The sequence below is a fragment of the Lissotriton vulgaris genome, chromosome 2_2, assembly GCF_964263255.1.
Source record: "Lissotriton vulgaris chromosome 2_2, aLisVul1.2, whole genome shotgun sequence".
NCBI classification, from domain to species: domain Eukaryota; kingdom Metazoa; phylum Chordata; class Amphibia; order Caudata; family Salamandridae; genus Lissotriton; species Lissotriton vulgaris.
The window spans coordinates 30,994,282-31,020,626 of NC_141688.1; the positions used below are offsets into that span (position 1 = coordinate 30,994,282).

At 42.1% G+C, this 26,345-nt stretch overlaps 1 protein-coding gene across 1 annotated transcript in view; it reads right to left on the reverse strand.

Annotated features, from left to right (window-relative positions):
* GRAMD2A (GRAM domain containing 2A) overlaps positions 1 to 26,345 on the reverse strand; it is a 124,160-nt gene that overhangs the window by 70,034 nt on the left and 27,781 nt on the right. The window contains exons 4-5 of the mRNA XM_086959856.1: positions 15,151 to 15,254; positions 13,320 to 13,418 (exon numbers count right to left, since the gene is read on the reverse strand). Of these exons, the coding sequence (XP_086815982.1) occupies positions 13,320 to 13,418; positions 15,151 to 15,254 (203 nt within the window). The remainder of the gene's footprint in view (positions 1 to 13,319; positions 13,419 to 15,150; positions 15,255 to 26,345) is intronic.

Below are 26,345 nucleotides of genomic sequence, written 5' to 3' on the forward strand. Positions count from 1 at the left end.
GCGAATTTGGCCCTTTGCGAGCGCAATTTTTGCATTTGGGATTCATCATCCCAAATGCAGAAATCGGTAATTGCGAAATCGCATATTTGCGAGGAATTGCATTTAAGGAATCTCTATTTGAGATTCCTTAAATGCAATTCATTAACCAATGTTTATTTGCGAATTCGCTATTCCTGGCCGCTATTTACCGGGAAGTGTAACTTTGTGGTAAATAGCGAAAACTTAGAAAAATGCACTTTAGTGCATTTTTCTAAGTGGTATGTTACACACACACATGTCCTTTGGATATGTGTGTGCGAAACATCAGGCTACATGTACATTTCAGGGGTGCAACAGGGTGTCCTTGAAATCGCAAAATCAAAATACGAATCGCTAATAGCGATTCGCACATTGATATGTCTTCCCATTTATTCCTATGGGCCTTTAGGCCCATAGGAATGAATGGGGAGTTATTCCTAATTTTCGATTAGCAATTAGCTAATCACAAATAAGGAAGCTGTAGGAATCGCAATAAATATTGCGATTCCTACATGAATCCTGTTTTGCGAGTCTGTAATAGCGATTCCTTATAAATCGCTATTACAGACTCGCAAAACATGCCGATGATGAATCTGGCTGTAAGTCTACCCCCTTTGTTTCAAATTGGCAAGCACTTTATTTCTCTTCCCCGTAGATCGCATGCTCCTCACATTTTATGTGAGGATCATATATTTGTGTGGTGAGCTAGTCATTGTTGGTCTGTCTTATTCTGAACTGTTAAACTTAAAGGTGGCGGCTCAGCCTCCGTAATCCACAAAGCCTTCTTATGTTTTGGAACTGAATCTCCAATGGTGCGTGGATAGCAAGATCTCGTTAAGTCTCATCTAGCCAAAAAAAAATGTCCCCCATCTCACACTACCCAGGACAGAACGGCAACAGCCATCTGTCTAGTTAACTAAGTAGTGTGTTGGGATGGAGAAGTAACAGGGGGTGGAAGTCAAAAGTCGATTATGTTGCCCAGACTCCTGCCCACCATTACTTCTCCCATGAAAGAGTTTACAGTCTAAACCATTAAGGTTTACCAGGGGTATGCCCTGCTCTAACACAAGAGTCACCTCCAATAATAACTAACCAGTACCCAAAGTGTCCAGACCAATCCTCCAGCCTCTCACCAGAATTGTAATCAAATATCATCTGCTATTCCTGGGGTGAGCAGGGGTGGCTCCAAATACTCAAATGGGTGTCTCTGATTCTGAGCTCTCTTGTGACACATCGGATGAGTTCTTGGTCTGCCCTTGTTGAGGTAGAGTGCCGCTCATCAATATAAGTGTGTGTTATACAATGTATTGTAATTGCATTTATATAGCACTTACTACCCTTGAAGAGGAACTGTAGCTCTTTACATCAGGTATCACACTGCTCAGGTACCAAGGGTTAGTTTCTTTTTTTGGCTATTGGGATTAATTTGCACTCTCAAGGAAAACATTTACTCCATTTTCTCTGTGGTATATTCAATTAATAGGAGTTAGATGGGGTCTTTAGAGGACAAGGGGTCTATGTAAATGCATGCATTGGTTGAAGGTATTATTAGATGAGTTACAGACGACTAGGTATTGTTAGGTTCTAAGTGTTTGACATTTGAAGGAGAGGTTGTGATCTTTGAAATGAGGTGGGGGCAATTTGAAGAGATACAATAATAGGGATTAAGGCAAACATGCCTGTGATTTAGAGTAATCTGTGCTCGGAGAGAGGAGGTATGCTGAGGATGGAAAGTGAGGAAAGAGTCATGTGTGATCTAAGCTCTCTCCACAGGCAGGCAACAGGTATTCTGTGTCCAAGTCACTACCCTGCACATTTAGAGTCGTATTCCTGAGGAGGCACAAGAGATGACAAGCAGGTCCTAGCAGACCTCATCAGTCACCGCCTTCGCACTACCTAATTACCAGTCTCTAGATTGTGCCGAACTTGGCGCCATTGGCTCATTCTTAAACTCCCAGCACATTAGTATCCCCCTATTTGATCTCTCTTCATTGGCTTCCGTTTTAAGATGCAAATTCTCTATAAATCACTGGTTCTGACAAATAAAACTTTTTTTCACTCAGGACCTCAATTTCTGGAAGCCAGAAATCATTTGTATTCTCCTGCCAAGGAGTTGACTTCATCTCAGATGGCCTTTGCTGAGGTCCAGAGGATAAGGTTCACAAGACGGGCGGCTGCCCTTTTTATTTCTTGGCAGCCCTAGCTTGGAACAGGCTCCCTTATGAGCTTCGCTCTGAAGTTTCAAAGATCACGGTTTAAAAAATGCTGAAGACCTGGCTCTTCGTTCAGGCATAATCTTCTCCTCCTTCTTAGTCTTTAGCGCTCGGATACTCTTCGGAGCAGCTGTCATGCTATATAAATCCTTGTTTGTTCATTCATACAAGCAATAATCTGCCTTTTCTGTAACACAGACTTTATAACCGAGAACCAACCCCTAAAATGTCAATCTTTCTGTGAAATACCTTTCTCTTGTTTAATTGTGCCTATTAAATACAAAGGGCCTCATTTACAGTAATTTGGCATATGGAAGCGCCGCAGGTATTTTTGCTACGCTGCCCTACGCCAAATCGAAAGGGCAGGAATACTCCAAAATAAACAGATATGGTGCATTCCTGTTCTTTCAGCCGGTGCACAATATCATGTCTAGCACTAATGCAGGCACCCTTGCACCAAGGTGCAATCTTGTCTGTGTTGTTGGCATGATTGTTTTTGGGCAGAAAGGCATAAACTCCCACACAAAAACAATCCATGAAGGTGTTTTCCTACTCTATGTGTGCTGCAGAATACAGTACACACAGAAAAAAGAAAAAACGAGGAGAAATTAATTTATTTCTGCCTCTTATGCCAGCCCTGGGAGGCATACAGTTCTGATGCATTCCCAGGTTTACAGGTCCTTGTAAATCTGGGAATGCATCAAAACCCATGAGTGTTGCATGGGCACATCCACTGCAACGTCCATGGAACATCTCTCTGACACAATGTAAGGCAACGCAGCAATGTGCGCTGCGCTGGGTTGCCTTACACCATATCTACGAGACCAGGAAAAGCCACGCAAAGTGGCACTGCATGGCCTCGTAGATATGCACCGAAGAAGGGTCATAAAAAGTGACACACCAGCGGTGCAAATGGCGTGTAAAGGAGCCCCAAAGTGGTGAAGTCCCACTTGCACTGACATACTCTCTGCAACGGCATCATGAACACACCACATTAGCAGCTTGAGCAGGGGATGGTTTTCTCTGGTGACAGTGTCAACATAAAACGTTTAAAATGTTTGTGACACTACGAGAAAAGCATCACAGAGGTGTGGGCTGTGGAGTAAAAGCAGGAAGATCGAAAGAAAGAAAAGAAAAAAGGAAGAAAGGGATGGATGGATTGATGGATGGTTGAATGAATAGACTGATGAATGGAAAAAAGGATGAGTAGATGAAGAGATGAATTAGTGTATTGTGAGTGGATTAAGGGATGAGATGGATAATTTGATGAGGTGGCAGGTTCGGTGGAAAGACGGAGAGAAGGATGGAAAGAAGTAAGGATGATGGATTGATGGAAGAGCAAAGAATGAATAGCAGTAAGGATGGATGGATGGGGAGAAGTAAGGATGAATGGATGAGAGAAGTAAGGATGAATCGATGGAGAAAAGTAAGGATGTAAAAATTAGGGGTGAATGGTGAGAAGGAAGGTTGATGACACCGATGGCTGGATGGAATGGAAGATTGATAACCGGAAGAGGAAAAGAAAGAATGGATAAGAGAAGGCCCAAAGGACAGCGAGAAGGATGCATGGGTGTATGTAAGAACAAATTCACTAAGAATGCAGGTATAAAAGTCATTATTTGCCCATGCTGCTTTCCCTATTGCCTCAGGGAAGCAACCAAATGAGTGCTAAGCTCATTCATCTCACTCTCTCAGTGCCATTCGGCATAGAGTTCACAGTGGGCGGTAATTTGTCTCTGTGACTCTCTCACACAACATGCTACTAAAGAAATGTACTAATTTACTGATCCTGATTTGCTAGGATATCCTAACACAGAGACACCACTGTGCTTGTCTTGGCATTTGAACTACTGTTCTTATACCAAACTCCCACCTGATTCTCTGATGACCTAATGTTAACCATCACCACTGCACACGAGACCGCACTAAGTTAAGACACCAACAGGTATATGCATCATTGCAGTCATTAGCGATTTCTTAATTGCGATTTTTAAGGAATCGCAATTAAGAAATCGCAAATGCCTATGCATGTGGAAATCGCTGAAAAATGTGCGATTTCTAAACATTCCTTAATTGCGACTCGCAAATTGTGAGTCGCAATTAAGGAATCCTCCCCATTCATTCCTATGGGCCTGGAGGCCCATAGGAATGAATGGGAAGACATTCTCATTTTGCGAATCGCAATTAGCGTTTCGCAAATGGAGAATGCGATTTCAAGGGTGCAAGGGGTGTCCAAAGGACACCCTGTTGCACCCCTGAAATTGATATGTGCACCCATGTTAGGCACACACATACCCTAGGGGCATGTGTGTGCATAACATGGGACTTTGAAAAATGCACTTTGATGCTTTTTTCAAGAAAATCGCAATTTACCATCACCTTACAAGTCATGGTAAATTGCGATTCTTATTTGCAAAATCGCAAATCTTTTTACTTTCTTGCATTGCATTTAAGGAATCACAAATTGCGATTCCTTAAATGCAATCGCAATGTAAGAAATCGCAAATTTTGCGATTTCTTACATTGCGAGGGGCTTCTTGTTTCACGCATTCCAAAGGCAATTTTTGCGATCGCAAACGGACGATTTTTGCGATTCGCACCGTTTGCGATCGCAAAATGCTTTGATGCATGTGCCTGTAAGTGCCCGAAGAGTACATGTTTCTGACACCGCTACTTTTCTACAACTTGTTGAAAGGTATGATAGAAGACTAGAGCAACCATTTTCTGTCATGGTTATTTTCCAATTAATCAACTAAGATGGTCCATCCATCTCATTCGTTTTTAATATACCCTGGGCCACTGGGAATAAAAGTATCAGTTAGTGAGTTTCCCAGAGGTATTTATTTCCTCACATTACCTCCAGCACCACCACATGAAAACAAAAAAACAGCTACACTGTCATCAGGTGTCGATGCACAGCTGGATAGCATTCGGGAACCATATGATGAAGCATGACACCAACAAGGTTGGTGTGTGAGGGTTCTTTTAAAAAACCTTGTGGTGCCAGACACTACGGTGTTGAAACAACCACTCTCTAGTGGACCGTCTTAGTTGATTAATTTATTAATACACAGGGACAAGGACGGCCTACACACTGTCCTAACTGTCTCTTTTGGTTTATAGAATGGTTATTTTCCAACCACTTGAACGAATGAAAGAAAAATAAATAAAGTGCAGACAGCTGGCCTCATGCATCCTGGCACTACAGATATAATGCAACAAAGAAAAAGGTAGGATGTTGGAGGTCATGGATGCTGAAAAAGCGAAGTTTAAGTAATTTTTGAAAAAGGTTATAATTTGGACAGCTTCACAATTGTAGGGGGAGTAAATTCCATTGATTAGGAGATAGATTGGAGAAAGGTCTTCCATCCTGTCTAGCGCTGAACATTTTCTGGGTTTAAGAAGAAGGGTTGCGGAGGATCGAAGCAACCTCCTGAGTTGGTAGATAGAAAATATTTTCTTAATGTGAATAGGGCCCATCTTGTTGTGGTTTCTGTAGGTCAGACACAGGGATTTAAACATTAATAGTTTTCCTTACATGTAACAAGTGCAGAGCTTTCACATGCTTAGAGACAGAAGAGTGGTTGGGAGACATTATAAGAAACCTGGTTGCCAGGTTTTCCACCACTTGCAGTTGGCAGATTAGATACTGGGAGGCCCAGATATTGGACATTTCCAAAAGGCTATTAAGTTCTGAATCAATGCCCTACCTTCTGATTCTGATATGTATTTTAAAGGTTAGCAGGGTGTCAAAGATTATGTCTAAGTTCCTCACAATGGCTAATGGAGTGGGAGGCACCCGGTTCTGCAGTCTGCCAGTGATATGACCATATTGAGGAGTTTTTTTAAACAAGCAAGATCTCAGTTTTATCCCTATTCAGTTTTAGGAAGTGCTGTTCCACCCAGCTTGCAACTCTACCTATACAGACTAGAAACCTTTTCTAGTGGGCTCTGAATTTTTAGAAAGGATATGAATTTCTAAGAATCATTTGCACAGGAAGAGATTACCAAGCCAAAACATCTTACTATGGAGGCCAATGGGCCCATTTAAATAATAAACAATCTGGGTCCCAACTGAGAAAGGACTAGTCTGACGGGAGGAAGGGTGAAGATTTGAGTTTAGTCTGTCAAAAAAGAACCTAGCTGTCTGAGGGCATGTTTGCATATGCCAAATTCAGAGTCTAGATAGTAAGATAGAGTGACCGACAATTGCGAAGGCCGCAGAGAGATCCAAGAGGACGAGAGCAGCAGATCCAGCCTTCTCCAACATCATTCTTATACCATCTGTGATGCCGACCAAGCGGTTTCAGTGCTATGACCAGCTCTGAATACCGACTGGGATTCACCTAAAAAACTGGTTTGTCCCCTGACAATTTGTCTGCTGGGAGTTAATGAGTTTCTCAATAATTCGTACAGGTAGGGGAAGAAGAGATTTAGGTCTATAATTTCCAAATGAAGTATGATCTGCCAAAGGGTTTTTAGTAGTGGCCTAACCATAGATAGTTTCCAATTTTTGGTAATTTCTGCTGTGGCTTTAAAGAGGCTGCAAAAGTCAGCAATAGCTACTTCCTCATGACAACATGTTCATTGAAATCATCTTTAAATTTACTCATCATGATTAAGGCATTGTAATTTAAATAAAAATAGTAGATACGTGCATTGACACGTACAGAGAAATGTTTTGCTTTTTAAAAATCTTAGTTTAATTCTAAACTATGTTTTGATATTTGCTGTAATTGTGAAAATTGTAAGAAAACAGTTGTGTTATGCATCATTGTCTTTCTACCAGTGGCTAATTCTTCTGCTTTGACCTCAGAGCCATATTGCTAAATGCCACAATCCTATATTAATTGGTATCATTTAGAATGTTATGTGAGAAAGAAATGTAACAGCTGATTGCTATGTTTCTTTCTTCGAACTGTGTTTGCTTTTATCATGACTAAATATTAAATTTGCCATTTATTTATTTTATTTTATTTAATAAGCGTGTAGAGCGCGGCAGCTACCCAAAAAGGGTTTCCCGGCGCTGGACGGGCAAAGTGCTGGTAAAATGAAATTAATACAATGAACCGAGTTATTGGTTGAATAGCCAGGTCTTAAGGGCTCTGCGAAAGTGTATGTTGCTGGTTTCTTTGCGGATATCAAGGGGGAGAGAGTTCCAAAGTGTGGGACCTAGGTATGAAAAAGATCTGCCACCCATCCTGGCGAGTTTGATTCTAGGTACAGTAAAGTTTCCGTGGGATGAAGACCGGAGGTGGCCTGAAGGAGTGTAGGGGCGTACCAGGGATTGTAGGTATTGTGGAGCGGTGCCCATTTTGATTTTAAACATATAGCTCAGGGTTTTGAACTTGATACAACTCTCTACCCTGAGCCAATGTAGGTCGCGTAGATGTCCGGAGATGTGGGCAGTTTTGGGAGTTTTGCACAGCAATCTTGCAGCAGAGTTTTGTACCAGCTGCAGTCGTCTTGTCACTACCTTGTTAGCGCCCAGATAAAAGACATTACCGTAGTCCAGCCGGGATGTTATAAGGGCATGGACCACAGATTTTTGGGTGTCATTTGGCAGCATCCAGATGATTTTCCTTCGCCAACGCAAGATGGTAAAGCAGACGGTAGAGACTTTGATTACCTGCTGGTGCATGGTTGAGGCATTATCAATAGTAATTCCCAAATTGCGGACGTGATCTGAGGGCAGCGGGAGGGCGCCCATCACTGCCGGCCAGTGTGAGGGGCTCCATAGGTCTTTTCTTTGGCCAAGAATCAAGACTTCGGTCTTTCCACCATTCCATTTAAGGAGGTTGTCGTTCATCCAGGTGGCGATTTTCCCCAAGCCTGGTTACAGGAGGGAGGTGGAGCCAGGATCAGTGTTTGAAATGGAGAAGGTGATCTGGGAGTCATCAGCGTAAGTGAATAGGGTTAGACCTGCTTGTTCTGAAATGTAGGCTAGAGGTCTGACGTACAAATTAAAAAGTAGGGGGCTGAGCACTGAGCCCTGGGGAACCCCATAGGGTGAAGGGTGAGAGTTGGAAGTGGCCGGCTTAGAGAAGATTTGAAACGTGCGGTGTGTAAGGAAGGAGGAGAGCCAGTTCAGTTCTGGGTCGCAGATGCCCAGTGAGTTTAGTGGGTTTATGAGTATGGTATGTGAGATCGTATAGAATGCTGGGCTGAGGTCTAGCAGTATAAGCGCAGCTGTGTCTCCTCTGTCAAGATGGTGGCGCAGGATCTCCGTGACTCCCAGTAATGTAGTTTCGGTGGAGAAACCAGTTCTGAAGCCGGATTGCGAGGGATGGAGAATATGATTTGATTCGATGAACTGGGAGAGATGGGAGTGAATGTGCCTCGCAAGGATCTTTGAGAAGGCTGGCAGAAGAGAAATAGGTCGATAGTTGGATAAATCGCTTGGGTCTGTCTTCGGCTTTTTCAAGAGAGGTGTCAACATGGCGTGTTTCCAACTAGCAGGGACTGTGGATTCTAGCAGAGAAACGTTTAGGATTTTGAGAATCATGGATAAATGGGTGTTATCAAGTTGTTTTATTATTGGGATGGGAAGTGGGTCTTTAGGTGAGCCAGATTTGAATTTGCCTAATATATTTTTCAGTGAGTCCAGGTTTAGAAGTGGCCAGGAATCCATGAGTAAGTTAGTGCGAGGAGAGTCAGTAGTGGAGGGGCAGGTAGTGGTTCTAGAAGTGATTGTCTGTGGTTGCTGGGTCATATTAGAATGCGAGTTAGCTATATCCCGATAAATAGTTTCAATTTTTTTCGTCAAGAATTGAGCGAGCTCTTCGCTCTGGTTTTTGTTCAGGGAAGGTGGTTTTGCTGTGATCTCGGAGCCCGCCAGCTCTTTGACCAGTCCAAAGAGCGTTTTGCAACAATTTGTAGCCTAAGAGATAGTTTTAGAGACAAAGCTGGCCCTAGCAGTAGTGCATAGCTGTGGTATTGTTTTAATTCCTCCTTGTAGGCCTCCTTGGTGTCGGGAGAATAGTCCTTCCTCCATCTCCGTTCCAGGCGCTTACATTTGGATTTCTCAGCTTTTAAGAGTTCGCTGAACCAAGGAGCTGAATTTCGATGGTTCTTTAGTTTTTTCTGTGTGAGGGGGAGGCAGGTGTTTATGGCGCCTGCGAGCCAGTCGTCAACCTTTCCTGATAGTGTTTCTACATCTGCTGATAGTGTTTCCTTAGTGGAAAGAGCTAAGGGTGGATTTGAGCCTAGGACCTGATTAAGGACGTTTATATGCAATTTTTTCCAGTCTCTTTTGTGGATTTTAAGGGATGAGCTCGGAGGGGTAAGAGCAAGAGTGGGGGCGAAACTGAATTTGGATAAGAAGTGGTCAGACCAATTTAAAGGTAGAGCAGGAGTGCAGTGGATATAAGGAAGGTTAGAGAAGATCAGATCAAGGAGAGGACCGGCTCTGTGAGTGGGACCCGAGATACAGAGAGTGATGTTCATAGCAGCTATATCGGATATGAAATTGCTGCACGTAGAGTTATGAGGGTCCTCTAATGTAGATTCAGGTCACCTAGGATTGAGACGTTTTTGGAGGGTATAAGGAAGGGGGTTGTTAGATTTGGGAAGGTGAGTCCCAGAAACTGGGAGGTCCTAGCGGTCGGTAGACTAAAAAGCCTGAGAAGGTGAAATTCGGGTGTAGAGAAAGTTTGAAAGGGTAACCTCACAGTTAGGGAAGTTTTGAGGGTCACATTTGCATTGGAGATGGTTTTTAAAGATTATTGCTATGCCACCCCCTGTTTTATTTACTCTATCTTTCCTGACAATAGCATAGTTGGGAGGTATGGTTTCCGCGATGTCAGGACCAGCGCTTTCGTGGAGCCAGGTCTCAGTGAGGAATAGGTTGTCTGGTTGTTCGTTTGTTAGAAGTTCATAGATGTGCCTTTTATGCTTGGGTAATGAGCGGCAATTAAGGCTGAGGAAGGTAAAGTTATTGGTGGACTGGGTAGGTGGTGAGGGGTTCGCCATCGTCCCTGGCGTGGAAGGGAGGCACGGTTGTGGGGAGTCGGTTGAGAATTTGCAGTTGGGGCATATTTTGGAGCATGTGCTGTCCATTTGGAGCCAAGTACAGCCTTGTATAGTGCTGGGGCGTAGCGCAAGGACCGATCTGCAGAAAAGACAATACGTTCTGGGTGTTTTTGGGCAGGGGTCGTGGCCCCTGGCCCTGCTTGGGCGCAGACGCGCTTGCCTTAGGCGTACCTTTGGCACGCCTGTGGCGCGCCCGCTGCGCGTGAGGAATGGCATTAGATTTAAGTAGGGGGGAGCTCTAGGTCATGGGACCGTCCGAGCCCGCCTCCACCGAGCCTCGCCGGCTGCGAGTGTTTTCGCCTAAGTAGCGCACGCAACCCTCCACAACAATCAGGGTAGGAGCCCTGCGGTGGAAAGAGGTGAGTGCACTCCTTCAGAGTGGGAGTGAGAGAAGGTAACTGTTGCTTAAGCCTTGAAACTTTAAAAGCGTGGCAGAGCTATATAAAATAGATTATTTTTAAAATGAAGGTAGCGCTAGGTTACACCAACCAGACACCGTCCGTTGCGTGTGAGGAATGGCAGGCATCAATTAGGGGGAAGCTCTAGGTCATGTGACCGTCCGAGCCTGCCTCCACCGAGCCCCGCCAGCTGCGAGTGATTTCGCCGAAGTGCAGCGCACGCAACCCTCCACAACAATCAGGGTAGGAGCCCTGCGGTAGAACGAGGAGATTGCGCCTCTTCAGAGCGGGAGTGAGAGAAGGTAACTGTTGCTTAAGCCGTGAAAGTTTAAAAGCGTGGCAGAGCTATATAAAATAGATTATTTTTTAAATGAAGGTAGCGATAGGTTACACCAACCTGACATTAGCTAGCTAAGATGCTGTTGTTACCTCAAACACTTTAGTATTTTATCTGTGATGCGCTTGTGGGTACCATTGCTAAAAGCATCAAATGCAAAGAACCACGAGCGGATGAGGTACAATCATCCAGGGATTGGTTGCCTTCAATTATCCCCACATATCCCGTCCAGAGGAAGACTCGCAGGCAAAAGCTTAACCGTCCTATATGCCTCAAGTCGAGTCGAAACGTCGACAACCATATATCCTTGTACCTGGGCCCACTCATCCTATCCCTACTACATGCCACAGATGATTACAATCTGTGATTGTACAAATCAATGTAAATAGACCATATAAAATAGTATTGGGACAGGACACCAAGATTGATACGTTTGATCAATCTCTTACTGAAACTTTCTACTTTTTCTTTACTCTGGGAATAATTTTCCCACCCACTTATTTTCGAGCACCCCCTTCTTTGCACGTTCCCCTCTGGAGCAACCACCAAAATGTACAGTGATTTAAATCTATTGATGAAAATAAATTCGTTTTGTTTCATATGAAGTTCAGTTCCTGCACATCCTCTCTCTTTGTGAAAATTCTTATGTTGAAATATTGTTCCTTATGAGGAGCGCAAATTAATTTTTAGCTCATAATTAAGAATTGTAAATTGATACGAACTTGGGGACTTTGGAGTCCCTGATTTTTATTTATATTACCTTGTGGCCCAACTCCACTTCACGTATTATTGCTACCACCCTGATCCCCAACTCCAATATCGTAAACCAGACCGTTCGCAAATATATGTAAACTTGTTATCTTGCCACAGGCCCTGCCTCGCTGCCCCACTGAGATTCAAACGCTGCCGACAACATGCTGGGCTTTGCCTAAATTACCGCGGTACCTGCAGAAGGAGGTCTTATACTCGGCGCATATTCCTTTGGCAGACAACCCGTAGCTACCCCCACCACCGAGACTCTGACCAAGAGCACATTACTTAAACATAGACTCCACAAGATTGGTGATTTATTTATAGGCTCCCGGCTGTGTAGGACAACTGAGCTACTTTCTCATGGGGATGCCATGTATATATGGACAGCTTCCTCCTAAATGGAGTACGTGGATTCCTACTTGACGTCCTACTGGACCCCTTGTCAAAGCCGGAGGAATTCCCTCCCCTAACACTTGTGATCACTTCGCCCTGTAGTACTCATCTGGTCGCACGCCTATATCATTTATTCCTATCCCTCTGGGATGTAGTTGGGACCAAGGCGCGGGTGGCATGAGAACGGGATTTAGGTATCTCTATAACAGACACTATATGGCATTTCTGCTGCGCATAAACACAGTATATCTCAAACAATCACCACCATAAACTACTAAATTTTAAATATTTACATAGAATATATGTGACCCCACTATTACTTGCGAGGATGGACCCCAGCATATTGCAAGCATGTGTCAGATGAACTACCCCAGATGCCGATTTCCCGCACCTTGCTGTGCACCTGTGTGAGCATACTGGGAGAAAGTCTTTCAACATATAATCCTCATGGTGGAATTCACGATAAAACCCACACCACTTATGGCACTTTTGGGGTATGTTAAGCCTCTTAAAAAATGTTTCAGAAGGTTCACTGTGATTGCCCTACTTATTGCTAAGCGACAGGTATCATGGCACTGGGGAGGATCAAAAGTACCTACTGTGAAGGCTTGGTCGCAGGATATGATACGCTGTGACACTATGAGTGACATGTATGCCACGCTATTACCACCCACCTCACGCCCCCGAGATAATTTAAAGCTGCTAAAGGCCTACCTAAGTAGGCATCCACTAGATGGTGACTAAGAGGGGACTGCAGACAATTATATATTGACTTTTCACATAGGGTCATCTAGGCATTAGACCAACCAGTATCCAATAATTGACACAGCTACTGTAGAATGGTTACTGCTGAAATTGCAAGAATGGATATAGTCAGATGCATTGGATTAAACACACGAGGAGTAGAATTGATTAAGTGTTTGTTAACTGCTCCCGTACCTTGTTCACTGTTGGTGTATTGTTATTATGTCATACTGGCAAGCCACTGTGTTGGAGTGTGGCACATTATCATGTTGAGATAACATTATTGTTTGTCTTTTTATTTGTCATGCAAATCTCAATAAAGAAAATTTACACACAATAAAATCAGGAAGGTGAATACGACGAATCCTATACTGTTCCGCGGCTTGCTTGATAGAATCGAACAACAAAACTAACGCCAGTAAGGAGACGTACCTTCCTGCTGGCAGTGGTAGTGATAGCAATCCCATTTGGAAGGAGCCTTGCTGTTTTGTGCTTTTTTACAAGCTGAACAGAGACCACAGGGATAACCACCTAAAAAAGCAACACATATTAGAAGACGTTATCAGTATACATACTTTCTGTGTAAAGTACTTCTACTCAAACATCGTCCACCCTACAACTCGCACACCTCAGATCTCCTTCTAAAGTCTTCCATGCTCATAAATGTAGCTATTGCTGAATCTTCACCAACACGTGTTCGCGGTTGACTTTATGTTGAGGTTGTCTCTGCTGACAGGCATGTGCACCTGACTTACCAAAATCTGTTGACCCTCATGCTACCATCCGCATTTCCCTCCTAGATCCTGGGCTAGGTTGGCAAATTAAAGGTTCACAGTCAAAACCGGCTGCAAATGAAAGAACTACATAATATGTCATACATCTCATTTCATATACTTCTAGAACCATAAACTAATGGAGTGGTGTGGGGTGCACGATGCCTAGCTATGAAGGAGTTTCCTAATCTTGCCTTCGTTTCTAGCATAAACATTGCATGCATTATTAGCAAACCAATCAAGGTTGTTTAGCGCAACTAGGTTGACTTCCAAAACATAGTTGTAACCTATTCCTGTACTGATTTGCTAGATTCTAAAAGTTCCAGACTCCAGTCGACACTGCCTGATACAAGACGTTTCAAGACTGGGGACCCGTGTGGCAGCCATGTTGGCAGAGTTAAGACGCGCTTTGTGGGGATGTGATTGGGGTGAACAAACTTGTAAGTGTTGGTTACAAAAGATTGATAAGGATTTGGGTAGCAGTATGATCACAGTGAACTATGGTGCAGTCTACAAATACGTTTCATGCAGTGTATGTATGAATCCTACCAAACTATCCACGCGTAAATACATCTACTGTTATTCTAGTAATCAATATATCCCACTAAACATTCACTATCCTATATTCTACCTCTACTTACACATATTACACTTTTGCACTCGCCTACCTATCATTATAGATAATCACATTCTATTTTTGTAAGACTTGTCAATCCTTTTTGGTTTCTCTGTCCACATGCCCCTTCTATTCATCCATCCATCCATCCCCATCTTCCATGTGGTTTCTTTTACATTCTTTTTTTATGTGCTTGTTCCCACATATGTTACCTCTATTTGAATCTGCACATTAGCCACAGTGTACACCCTCCTATTCAACCACCTGGCTTGCGGATGCTGAGAATGGATAGTGCACAGTATAGTGCACAGTATAGTGTGAAACAAGGACTAGAAATGATGCTCTTTTTCTAGCATAGTAACAGTCTACAAAACAATTCATCCTAGGAAGGCTGCCTTATGAAAGGATGTAAGTGTACAAGCGCCTCCTGAACTATACAGCATGACAACTCCCCTCTTGCCCTATACTCCCACTGACCAGAATATTCCTTTATACATCTTGTACAGTAGAATTGATATTCCACACAGGGCCCTGCCACGGCAGCAATTATAGGGTCAGACAAAATGTTTCTGTTCAGTGGGGCTAGGACCCATGCCCGCCTCCATCTTCTCACAGAGCAATAATGAAATAATGGCACATGCAACTGATGGTAACTGAAGAAGTGGCAGCAACAAATATATGGCTTTTCTTATACTGCTTGTACATTCTTATATACTAAATCCACTTGAATATTATTGATGAATACCAAACAGAGACATAGCATTCTGACTGGTTCAAAGCCAGTTTGTTTTGATATACATAATGATAGTTAACACCAGACACATAGAGCAAACATTTAAAAAAAGAGCAATTTTGAAGTGCCCAGGCACATTACCTTGATATCTTTCCCAAAAAGATTGGCATAGAAGCAAAGCCAATTATGGGAGATGTAGAGACGTCCTTGAATAAGTATCTCTCTCTGGAGGGCACAGGAGTATGCTGCAAAAAAACACAGACCTTCTAGCACACAGGGCAGGATACAGCACATAAACAAACACGCGTTACTGACAAGTACCCTCACCGAGTCAATCAGCATTACCAAAGCAAAGTTTGTCAACTGCATGAGAAATGTCGCTGCTTGGATGAAAAACAACTACCTCCAGCTCAACACAGGAAAAACCAGAGCCCTAATATCCATCAACAACCACACCCCCGAGGAAGCCTCTTGGTTTCCCTCCAAATGTGGCACCCCACCCCGCTGATCATGCCTAGAACCTCTGGCTCATCCTCTCCATAAGCAGACAGATAAATGCTGTTTCCTCATCATGCTTCCACATCCTGTGAATGCTAAACAAGATTTTCAATTGGATCCCATTGAACACCAGACAAACGGTCACTCAGGCTCTTATCACAAGTAGGCATGATTACAGAAATGCCCTCTACATCGGGATCCCAGCCCATGTTCTAAGCCAACTCAAAACCACCAAGAACGCCAACGTCAGACTCATACTGAACACCTGCGAAATAACCACCTCTCTCCACACCTCTATAATCCACACTTGCTCCCTGCCCAAGACAGATTACAGTTCTAGCTACTCACTCTCATCTACAAAGCCCCTCACAAACCTGGCCCAGTTTATCTAGACCACCACCTCAACTTCTACCAACCCACCAGACACATACAGTCTGTGTCCCAGGCAAGTGCATGCCTCCCTTGCATCAAGAAGACCAGAATAGGAGAACACACCTTCTCATACCTCACAGCCGAAACCTGGAACGACCTCCAGATTCACCTCAGAACCTCCCCCTCCCCCTCCCTCATGGACTACACCTCAGAACCTCCCCCTCCCCCTCCCTCATGGACTTCTGAAGGAACCTCAAGACATTACTCTTCCAGACAAAACAGGCATGATCTCCTCCTCCTTCTCCTCAGGTTTCCCTACTGAGTGCCTGGATACCCTCATGAGTGATTAGTCGCAAGCTACAAAATCACACAACATGTGACTTGGAAGCTTGGCACCTTTTCTTTTCCTTAATCCAGCTCACAAGAGCATGTGCCAGAATTTTGAGACACTCATTGAGACAGCCGCCTGAAAAACACTAGAACATATGGTACTTGCTAGGGATTCTGGCTATTAGGACAACAGACTTGGTTTCAGATTAGTGACCAAACATTGTGGAGGACAGCTCCGGTGAGGTTGTGTAGAAACTGCAGATCTCTGGTGTGAATTCATCAGGTTACCACAAACAAGGACTAACCAGGGGACAAACCCCAGGGAAGCATGATGCAGGGAATGTTCGACGGCAAAATCAGGGAGGGAGGAATCGTTGCAGGCGAAGTTGATTCACTCTCATGCCTCCCTAGAACTCAAAGACGCAATGGTCAAAACTTTTCTGATATGTTGTGCCACCATACTCTGATCTGGTCATTTTTCTATCTCAGCATCTCCTTTTGTTAATTTCTATTGTAACCAAATGTAGTGTAATGCACTATTTCCATAGTTCTTCTGACCATGAAGCTGAAAAAGTGAAAACAAAATTAAATAAAAGACCAGTTAAGGAGCTATCAATGAGTTCTCACTGTGTGTTCTCGATTTACAGGCACAGTTGTAACTTCACACACAATCTGCAGCCACAATCAGGGGGTATCGAGTACATTACACAATTCTGTTTGTGGATCTCCCAAAGAAGACAAATCAGAAACTTAATCTCCTCAGGGGAAAAAAGGGAAAAATCACTTACACTGTTCTACTATGTCCATGTACTGTATAAAACAGGAGGTAAACTGATGCAGATTAGAACCAGGTACATCCAGCTCTGCATGCTAGTCCCCTTTATATATGTTTTTCTTTTATTTATTATTCATCATCAGAGAATACAATTCCACATGATTACAATCAATTATTTCATTCCAGATATACATTTCTTTTAGCAGATATGCACCATTATGAACGAGAGATAAAGAATAATTTCACAGGTCATATAAGTCTTTGCACAAACAAACTAAAGTTCATGAAAACAAGAAACAAATAGTAAAAATTATTATAATGTTATAAATTAATATTGTAGAATAGATTACCCCTCTATTCTTAATTTCCAATGCTCTACCGGTGCCCAAATCCGTGCCTATTTGCATCGCTTTACGACCTTTTTTTTCATACAATGATTTCTCCAATGTATACATTGATAGCATTCTTATAAGCCATTGGTTAAATGACGGGGGATTAGGATCCTTCCATAGGGTAGCTATCGAAAGTCGGGATATAGCCATTGCAATGTATATAAATTCTTGATGGGGGATATCCTGCCCATCTCTCCCTACACCCAAAATTATAATCTTGTTTGTTAAGCCAAGTGATATCCTTAATTCATCCCTAAAAAATATTTCCATCGCCTTTTTGAAAGGATTTAATTTTGGACATGCCGAAAACATGTGGATAGTATCAGCTTGTGTGCTTTGACATCTGGGACAAGATATTCCACTAATTCCCCCCCATTACACTATTTTATGCGGCGTATAATATAATTCATGGAAGGTTTTATAGCATTGTGCTTGTAAATTAGCAACTTTAACAATAGAGTTAGCAAACTGCAGTGATTTTTCCCCCTCGTTTCCCACTAAGTTTAACTTCGTCCTCCATTTAGCGAAGATTTTAGTCCTATCGTCTTCTTTACATTCACTCAGCACCCCATATAATTGTGAGATTGAGCAACCCTTCTCATTTTGAATATATTCCATCAAATCCTCTCTTTTAAAATTATCTCCCCTAGGCAGTTTCTTTTTTATTACTGATCTGATCTGTAGGTATTTGAAAAAGTCTCTACGATCTAACTTAAATATTTGACAAGCCCTTTCAAATGAGATTATGCCCGTATCATCTATAATATCTTCTATAGTACAAACCCCAGCACTATCCCATCTTTTCATAACTTGATCATGGAACACTTAAGGGAGTAGCTTATTATTATATAAAGGTGTATAGAAACTCATCCGTCCCAGCTTGACTTTTTCCGGACCATAGACCATACCGCTTTGGCTGCTGCAAATACCTTTTATCTTTTGTAGTAGCTAAATTCTTTAAATTTAAGTAATCCTTTATTGGAATCTCTAACTAATAAATCATATGTGTCTGGTATATCAAGTCCGTCTCGCCATCTATCGTTAGTGTCCCCCCCAAGTAGTCCTCTAAGATACTGTAAAGATGCTGCTAGATAATATTCTTTAAAATCTGGAACTGCTAAACCTCCCTTTTCCTTAGATAGAGCCATCTTTTTTATGGACCTCCGAGTTTTACCTTTTGCCCATATAAATCAATTACAGACCCTTTCAATATCCTTAAACCAATTATTATGAAATATTAAAGGGATAGTTCAAAAGAAATATAACATCTTTGGAAGAAACATCATCTTGATTACATTACAACGTCCGATTATTGTAAGATGTAGATTATCCAACCTATCTAAATCTTGTTTAGCCTTTCTGATTACCGGAGTGAGGTTTTCCTCCACTAGCTTAGGCAGGTTAGATGTTACACCCAAGTAGACAGCCGAGTCTGTTACTCTAGCATCGTCTATTACAACAAATTGGTTAATAACTATCTGTGTTTTAGGCTGGTTCAATTTGTACCCAGACCAAAACCCATATTTTTTTGCCTCTTTTTCTATTTCCACTAGCGCTGTTGCTGGGGTAGGTGACGTGATTGCTAGGTCATCAGCATAACCCAACATTTTTGTCTCATAGCCATTCAATACAATAGGACATATGAGTGTATTTCTTTCTATGTGTCTTATGAAAGAGTCAATGTAGCAAGCAAAGAGCAACGGTGAACAGGGACAGCCTTGTCTAGTTCCTCGCTTGATGTTAATATTTTCACTCTGTTCCCCCGCTACTCTTACTTTTATGACTGGATTTTTTTTATCTGAAACAACCATGAGTGACGCGTCTAGCATAGGAGCGACCCGAGAGAATTCAGAGGGCGAAGTTACTGAGATGATCGAGGAAAATGAAATGGCCAAAGTAGCTGCCAGAAGCTCATCAGCAACTTGGGATCATGGAAGCAGCTTAAAACAAACGGCGACCTGTCAGTCAAAAAATAATAGCTCCATGAGAAACCAGAGAAGACCAGAAACTAGAGGAATGAAGTCACAAGAGGCCAAAGGGGCTAGAAATGGAAAAGGAGGGATTAACCCCTTCCACACTCATGACGAGCTGGGCTCGTCATGGTGTAGCCTCCTCGTACACTGATGACGAGCCCAGCTCGTCATGAAATAAAGTAAAACAGCAATTCCCAGCACAGGAGGGGAAAACGCATAGCAGCCATGTGGTTAATGATAACATGAATGACAATGGCAATGGCAATAGTAAAACAAACCATAAAAATAACATGGAGAAAACTAAAAGTAAAAATAAAAATGTCACAAAAAATGCTGAGAAAGAGACTGAGGAGGGAGAACAGAAAAGACGAAGATACCCCGGAAGAAAAATCTGATGAACAAACTGATGAAAAGATGGAGCTTCTGGCTAAAAAGGCTAAAAGATTACAGACTATTAAAAACTTGAAGGCCACGGCTAAATTAACGGGATCATGTTATGAAACACAACCAAGGATTTCAACCATACTTGTACCAATCTCAAAGGAAGCCTTGAATGGAAGCAATAAAAAGGACCACAGCAATAGCAACAACATTAGTAATGGGAAACTACAGGATGCAATGAAGAATAGGCTTCCTGGTGAGGAAAAAACTTTATATAGCGGAGGCACAGAAACGACTACAGATGCGGAACTAGATCTGGATTATATGCCCAATAATGGACAAATTACAAATGGAGATAAAAAATTACAAATTGGGAGCGAAGAATCAACAGAGGGATCTAACTCTGAAATTTATGAAACTGGGTTATCGATCTCTAGTGAAATTGGGGACTCAAGCGCGATCAGCGAGGAGGAAATCCCACCTACCCCTAGTCTGGAAGTATTCGATCAGACAGATCAGAGAGACAAAAAGAACAATAGCGGATCTGGTCGAGACTTGGTATTAAAAAAGAAAACGGAAGGGAAAAAAAAATCGTCAAAACATAGAAAACTCCATAAACCCATGGATGATGAAACAACGGATCAGGGGAGTAACCAGGATCAGACAAAGAAAAAATCTAGACTTTTCCGGAACATCCTGACTCCTACATCTATAAGAGATACAGAATCTAGAAACCTGAATAGTGGTGCAGGAGAAAAATATAAGGAAAAACAACATCATGAAACTGGCAAATCAGGATCTTCTACGGAACCAACGTTGAGCGAGGTCCTGAAGACCATAAAGGATCTCCACCTAGATGTTAAAATAGACAGCCAAAGAAATCCCGAAGCTATCCAACAACTTCATGGCGCTATCCAGAAGGTGGATAACACTTGCACCGAGATAGTGGATAGAATGGTATCGGTAGAAAGCCGCACAGAAAATCTGGAAGCAGATGTTATTAAACTTCAAAGCAGGGAAAAGGTCCAAGCCGGAATTATTGAAGAACTAATGACAAAGGTGGAGGATCTTGAGAACCGGGGAAGGAGAAACAACCGAAGGGATATATCATCAACCTCTTAAAATCTTCCATGCCTGAACTTCAAACATGGGAACTAGAACGTGAAGTTCAACGCGCTCATCGGTTTCCTCTAACACTCCCCAAACGACCTCCAAAAGAAAACCAATATCCAAGAGCTATGTTGGTGTGCTTCGGAAATTTTCTTTTACGAGAAGCAATTTATGACCTGGCCCGACCGATGAGCAAAAGGGAATATCAAGGGAACAAGTTTTTTGTTCGCCCGGATTTTGCTCATGCAACGGTCGAACGCCGCTGGAGGCTGCGGCAACTTTTTGCCCCATTCGAAAAGATAGGAGCAACTGTTCATTTGCTAAATCCAGCACGTTTAAGAGTACTTTTTAAAGGAACCTCAAGGAACTTTTTTAGTGAGATCCAAGCGGAGGCGTATCTGTACGAACTTTCTGAATTGAAAAAACAGGAAGGGAAAAACTAGCCATCTGAGATGTTATATATTCAAAGTTTCTTGACAAATCAGGCGATCGAGCAAGTGGTGATGTTCGGATCACTCGGCCGCCCACACCTAGGGATCTAGGTCCCAGGATGCCTCAAGAAGTGGTGGGGGAGGGGAGGGTGAGAAGGTGGGTTAATGTCTTGCTACAGGGGGGAAAAAGGGGAAAAATTCATCATCAGGAAAAGAAGAAACTATTGTATAGTAGTGGCGGGAGAGAATCACAGATACTGAGGGAAAAAGGCAGAATGCTTACTAAATGGAATAAGGATAAAAAAAGAACTAGAGAAAAAATGGCTAAGAAACTTAAAATTTCATGCGCATAGTAACAATTAATGTTTGTTGTTTAAACGAGGCGAGAAAAAGAAGAGAGCTGAAAGAATATTTAAAAACACTGCAAGCAGATTTAATATGCTTGCAAGAAACGCATGTTGAATTCTCGCAGAAATATTTACTAGAGCAATTGGGTTATCTGGTTTTGGTATGTACTACCCAGGGTACAAGGACATGTGGGGTACCGATACTGGCTCGAGGAAATAGTGTTAAACTGAAGAAACATCAGGCAGATAAACACGACCGATGGGTTTCAGCTGAATTACAAATATATCATCTGAATTTTACTTTATGTTCAATTTACAAAATGCACGGCTCTCTAGCTGGCCACTTCCGATCATAGTGTGTGGTGATTTAAATATAAATGGTCTTGCAGGGCTATGGAAGAATGATGTAGATAGGTTTAAAGGGAGGAAAAAAAAAGTCATAGAGCACTGGTTAAACTTATGAGGGATAATGGCTTAACTGATACCTGGGAGCAGATTATGGGAGGAGGAGGTAGTACATACTACTCGGCTCCGCACAGAACAGTAGCAAGGCTTGATTATTTCTTGATCTCACCTGCATTGCTACCGATTGTTACAATCAAAAAATTACCAAGATTAATGTCGGACCACAACCCTCTAGTCTTAGAGATCGTTCTGGCAAATGCAATGTTAAATCTTTCTTCTTGGTCATTTGAGAGAGCTTTATTATATGATGTTGATTATGTTACCCTTATGGAAAATTGGTTAAGAGAATTTTTGGAACATAATAGGGGTACGGCACGACCTTCAGTGGTTTGGGACGCGATGAAGGCTGGTATCAGAGGAGAAACTTTAAGCTACTCTCTTAGACGCAACAAAATGCAAAAAGTATTAATAGAGAATAAGACTAAAGTTGTGGTGGATTTGGAGGAAGATCTGATAAAGACATAGTAGAGAAAGGAGATGTGACAGAGGTGACTCAAAAATTAGCTATTGCTAAAATAGTAGTAGGGGAAGTATATAGCTCAAGAGCAGCCGAGAAGTATTTAGCAAGAAGAGAAGAGCAATATGAATATAATGAGCAAGTTGGACGTATGTTGGCGATAAGAACTCGACAGGCAGTTACTAAGGGACAGATAACTGAAATGATCACAGAAGGAAGAGTGGTAGTTAAAAACCCAAAGGAAATCTGCGCAGTTTTTCAGAACTTTTATAAGAAACTCTATAATCAAGAGGGAGAGGAGCTAGGAAAGAGAGATATAGAAACATATCTGGAAGAGGCGGTACTAGACAAAGTTACGGAAGAAGATAGGGTTAGTCTGGAGACAAAATTTACACGAGAAGAAATTCAACTGGCTTTTAGTGGACTACCATCAGGGAAAGCTGTAGGACCTGACCTCATACCCTTATAATTTTATAAGAAATTCTTCGAAATACTAGAGGGGGATATCAATACACTCATGGTTTCGATCCAGGAAGGAGCTGAACCGCCCGATTCCTGGAGTGAAGCGACAATGGTGGTTTTCTTAAAGAAGAATAAAATTCCCACTGATCCCGGGTCATATAGACCAATTAGCCTGATGAACAGCGATACAAAGGCCTATTCGAAAATATTAGCTAACAGATTGAGCTTGATAATTGGAAAGGTGGTCTCACCCCACCAACATGGGTTAATCCCAGGCAGGGGGACAGCCGATCACATTAGAAGAGTCATTACCTTGTTTGATGGAACGACAGCCTCACAAGACCCTATGTCTTTAATATTATTAGACGTTGAAAAAGATTTCGATAGGGTCTCGTGGGGTTTTCTTTGGACAACAATGTATAAACTCAATTTTGGGCAAAAGTATATAGGGGGATTAAAAGCGCTATATAAAAATCCAGTCATAAAAGTAAGAGTAGCTAGTCCCCTTTCTGAGGACAAATAAGTTAACTAGCCTGATACGAGATATTACCAGTTGGAAACTTAATTTGCCGCCATGCTGTAACCCTGTACATAAATCAGACCAACCTTGTAATCCGGGCTCAAGTAGAAATGTCTGTGATGACTATTGCTTAAGGTGCTCACATGCCACCTCCCCAAATCAGTTCTGACCTAGCTAATTGTGCAGCGGAGAGGTAACTTGAAAGTGCTGTAAATTTATGGAAATTACACCTTCTGGAGAATTAGTTGAGGCCCCTATCTATTTCAGATGATTTCATTCTTCTTAAAGACCAGAACGATTCTGCAAGTCTATTGTAAACATGTGTGTTTTGCATTTTTAGGGAATCTGCACTAAGAAGAATTTAGGAAAACTGAGTAACTACGGACATACAACGGTGGCCCTCCTTTACTAAAGTTTGCATGCGAGCAGGCACGATTTAATGCAGTTTTGCATTGCACGCGATTCTCTTTAAAAAGGTAAGAAAATTGATGCTAATTGTGCATTTACGTCATACGAGCACCTGTGGAAAACTTTAGTTAGTGAGTGTACTCCAAATAACTGGACCTCTGTATTCAATAACCATCACTTTGTAAAAGGAAAGAGGAACATGCAGACATGGCAAAAATACCAGATTGAGCTCGGTAGCTGAGAAACTGTGTTTTGAAATAACAATTCTTCGAATGAAAAGAAATCTTTCTAATACTATAAACTTAATCCTAACCCTTATGCTAAACATAACCTTTTATTTTATTAAATGTAATACTAACTCTAACCAAAACCTTATTTTCTGCATTTATATGATTAAAATAAAACATTACTGTAATGCTAACCTTTTAATGAATTCAATCCAATTAAAAGAATTTTAATCAAAATAAATGAGTTTACGTTCTGCTATTGGGTTGCGCCACTTCGTCACATTTCCGCTCTACAGGTTTCAAATGGACAGCCTCTTTCTGATTGGTCCCTTTCTTGCTATGAACGCAGGCTAGAGCATGGAGAGGTGCGCACAGGGCGGTGTATAGCCAGATACTATCTGGAATGTGCCCGAAGGTGTTTTTAACCCCTTCGATGCTCATGACGAGCTCAGCTCCTCATGAACAATGGGAAATCATGGAATGCAGCACCGGGGGAGAATACCTTTAGCATTGAAGGTGTTAAGCTTTAACAAGCCATAAAATCTCAGAGAGCACTGAATATTTGTGTCGGTTAGATGGGCAATATGGTCCCACATTAACCACACTAACAATCGCTAACAGTTTCTAACCAATGGGACAATGTCAGCCTTTCCCATCACTAGTTGTGCCTCTGGGGTACCTTCTGTAGAGCACCAGACAAAGCTGCAAGAGGGAGTTAATATTCACACCAGCACAGGCTTACCCTCAAACAAAGACTGGTCAAAAAATCACAGGCTTTGCGACCACAAGCTGACAATTCTCAATGTATTCAGGGCACACTGTGAGTCAGAAGGGTGTTTCCGACTCACAAACAGCACTCAGAACAAAAACCAAAGTAGAGGGGGCGTAAAAGAGCATCACTACGATTTGTGATTTGTAATGCGATACCGCATTAGTTTTACATCCAACTCCCTGTAGGGGACAGTATCCATTGAAAAGAGAAGCTGTCACTTGAGGCGGCTTCCACCTTGTGAATGACGGCTTTTGGCATTAGGCGGACAGGACAGCGGTCTGCATGGGATGCTGCATGGTTCCCCCGTGCCATTTGCAAAATGATGATTTTTTTTATCTAAAAGGAACTCATATTACTTGTAGTCAAAAAGTAGTATTTTATGAAATCAGAATATGATTGTAGTTCCACATTTATCTGTGGCAGCGTACTTTATTACAATCCGAGTAGTGCCAATGTATATGCGAAAAAGAGACCTCTCCACGAGCTGGAGTGAAAACCACTTTCAATTAAAAAAATATTTTTAACAAAGTTTTACATTGAGTTTGGTTGCGCAGGGCTGTAGAGAGAATGCTATAATACCAAGTTAAAATCTGTGGAATTAAGAGGAAATCATAGATTTATATAGTTGATTTCTAACATAACTTTACCAAGAGTAACTGACTTCCACTCATGGGTGGTTACAAAAATTAAGGTAACAAAGTAACGAGACATCATACGGCTCTTTTCCACTTGAAATGTATTGGGGAATAACAAGGAAACATGGGTGCTTCAGCTCTTAAAGTTGGAATAAAAGTGACAGAAGTTACAATGGAAAACATAAAATGACTTTTAAACATTCTGTGATTTTATTTTTGCAAGCTATTGAGTATCCAAAAATGTGTTAGGTTAACATCTCCTTTCATGTGTCCTCAGACGCATTACCATTTTCTGAGAATACATCGCCGCTGAAGGATCTACACATACTATAGTTCATTTGACCCCTGTGAGCCAAGGATCCATTTGTGCAGTGTCATTCATAATATCCAACAAGGTAGTTTCTGTCCCATGCTTGGGAGGAAGACTGACTGATGGGAGCTCAATCCAATGGGGAGCAACCTTCTTGGCATTGGTCCTGTGGTACTAACACCTGATAAGGGAGTTTTCCCTGAAGGGTGTATAATAAGTTGTTATGGTATCTGAAATGGCAACCCTCACCCACTAGCTCATTCACAAAAAAAGTGTAAAAGAACAGGTGGGTTTCTAAGACGGAACATACTGTTACACTTTTTGCCATTCACAAAACAGGTGTGATAGTGCTCCTGGTATGCCAGGTCAGGTGCAGGTTATCAGGCTTATTATTACACATGTGATAAGGCGGCCTTTTCTACATAACGTACAATTTTGCATACTCTGAAGAGCAGCTAAATGTGCAAAAGC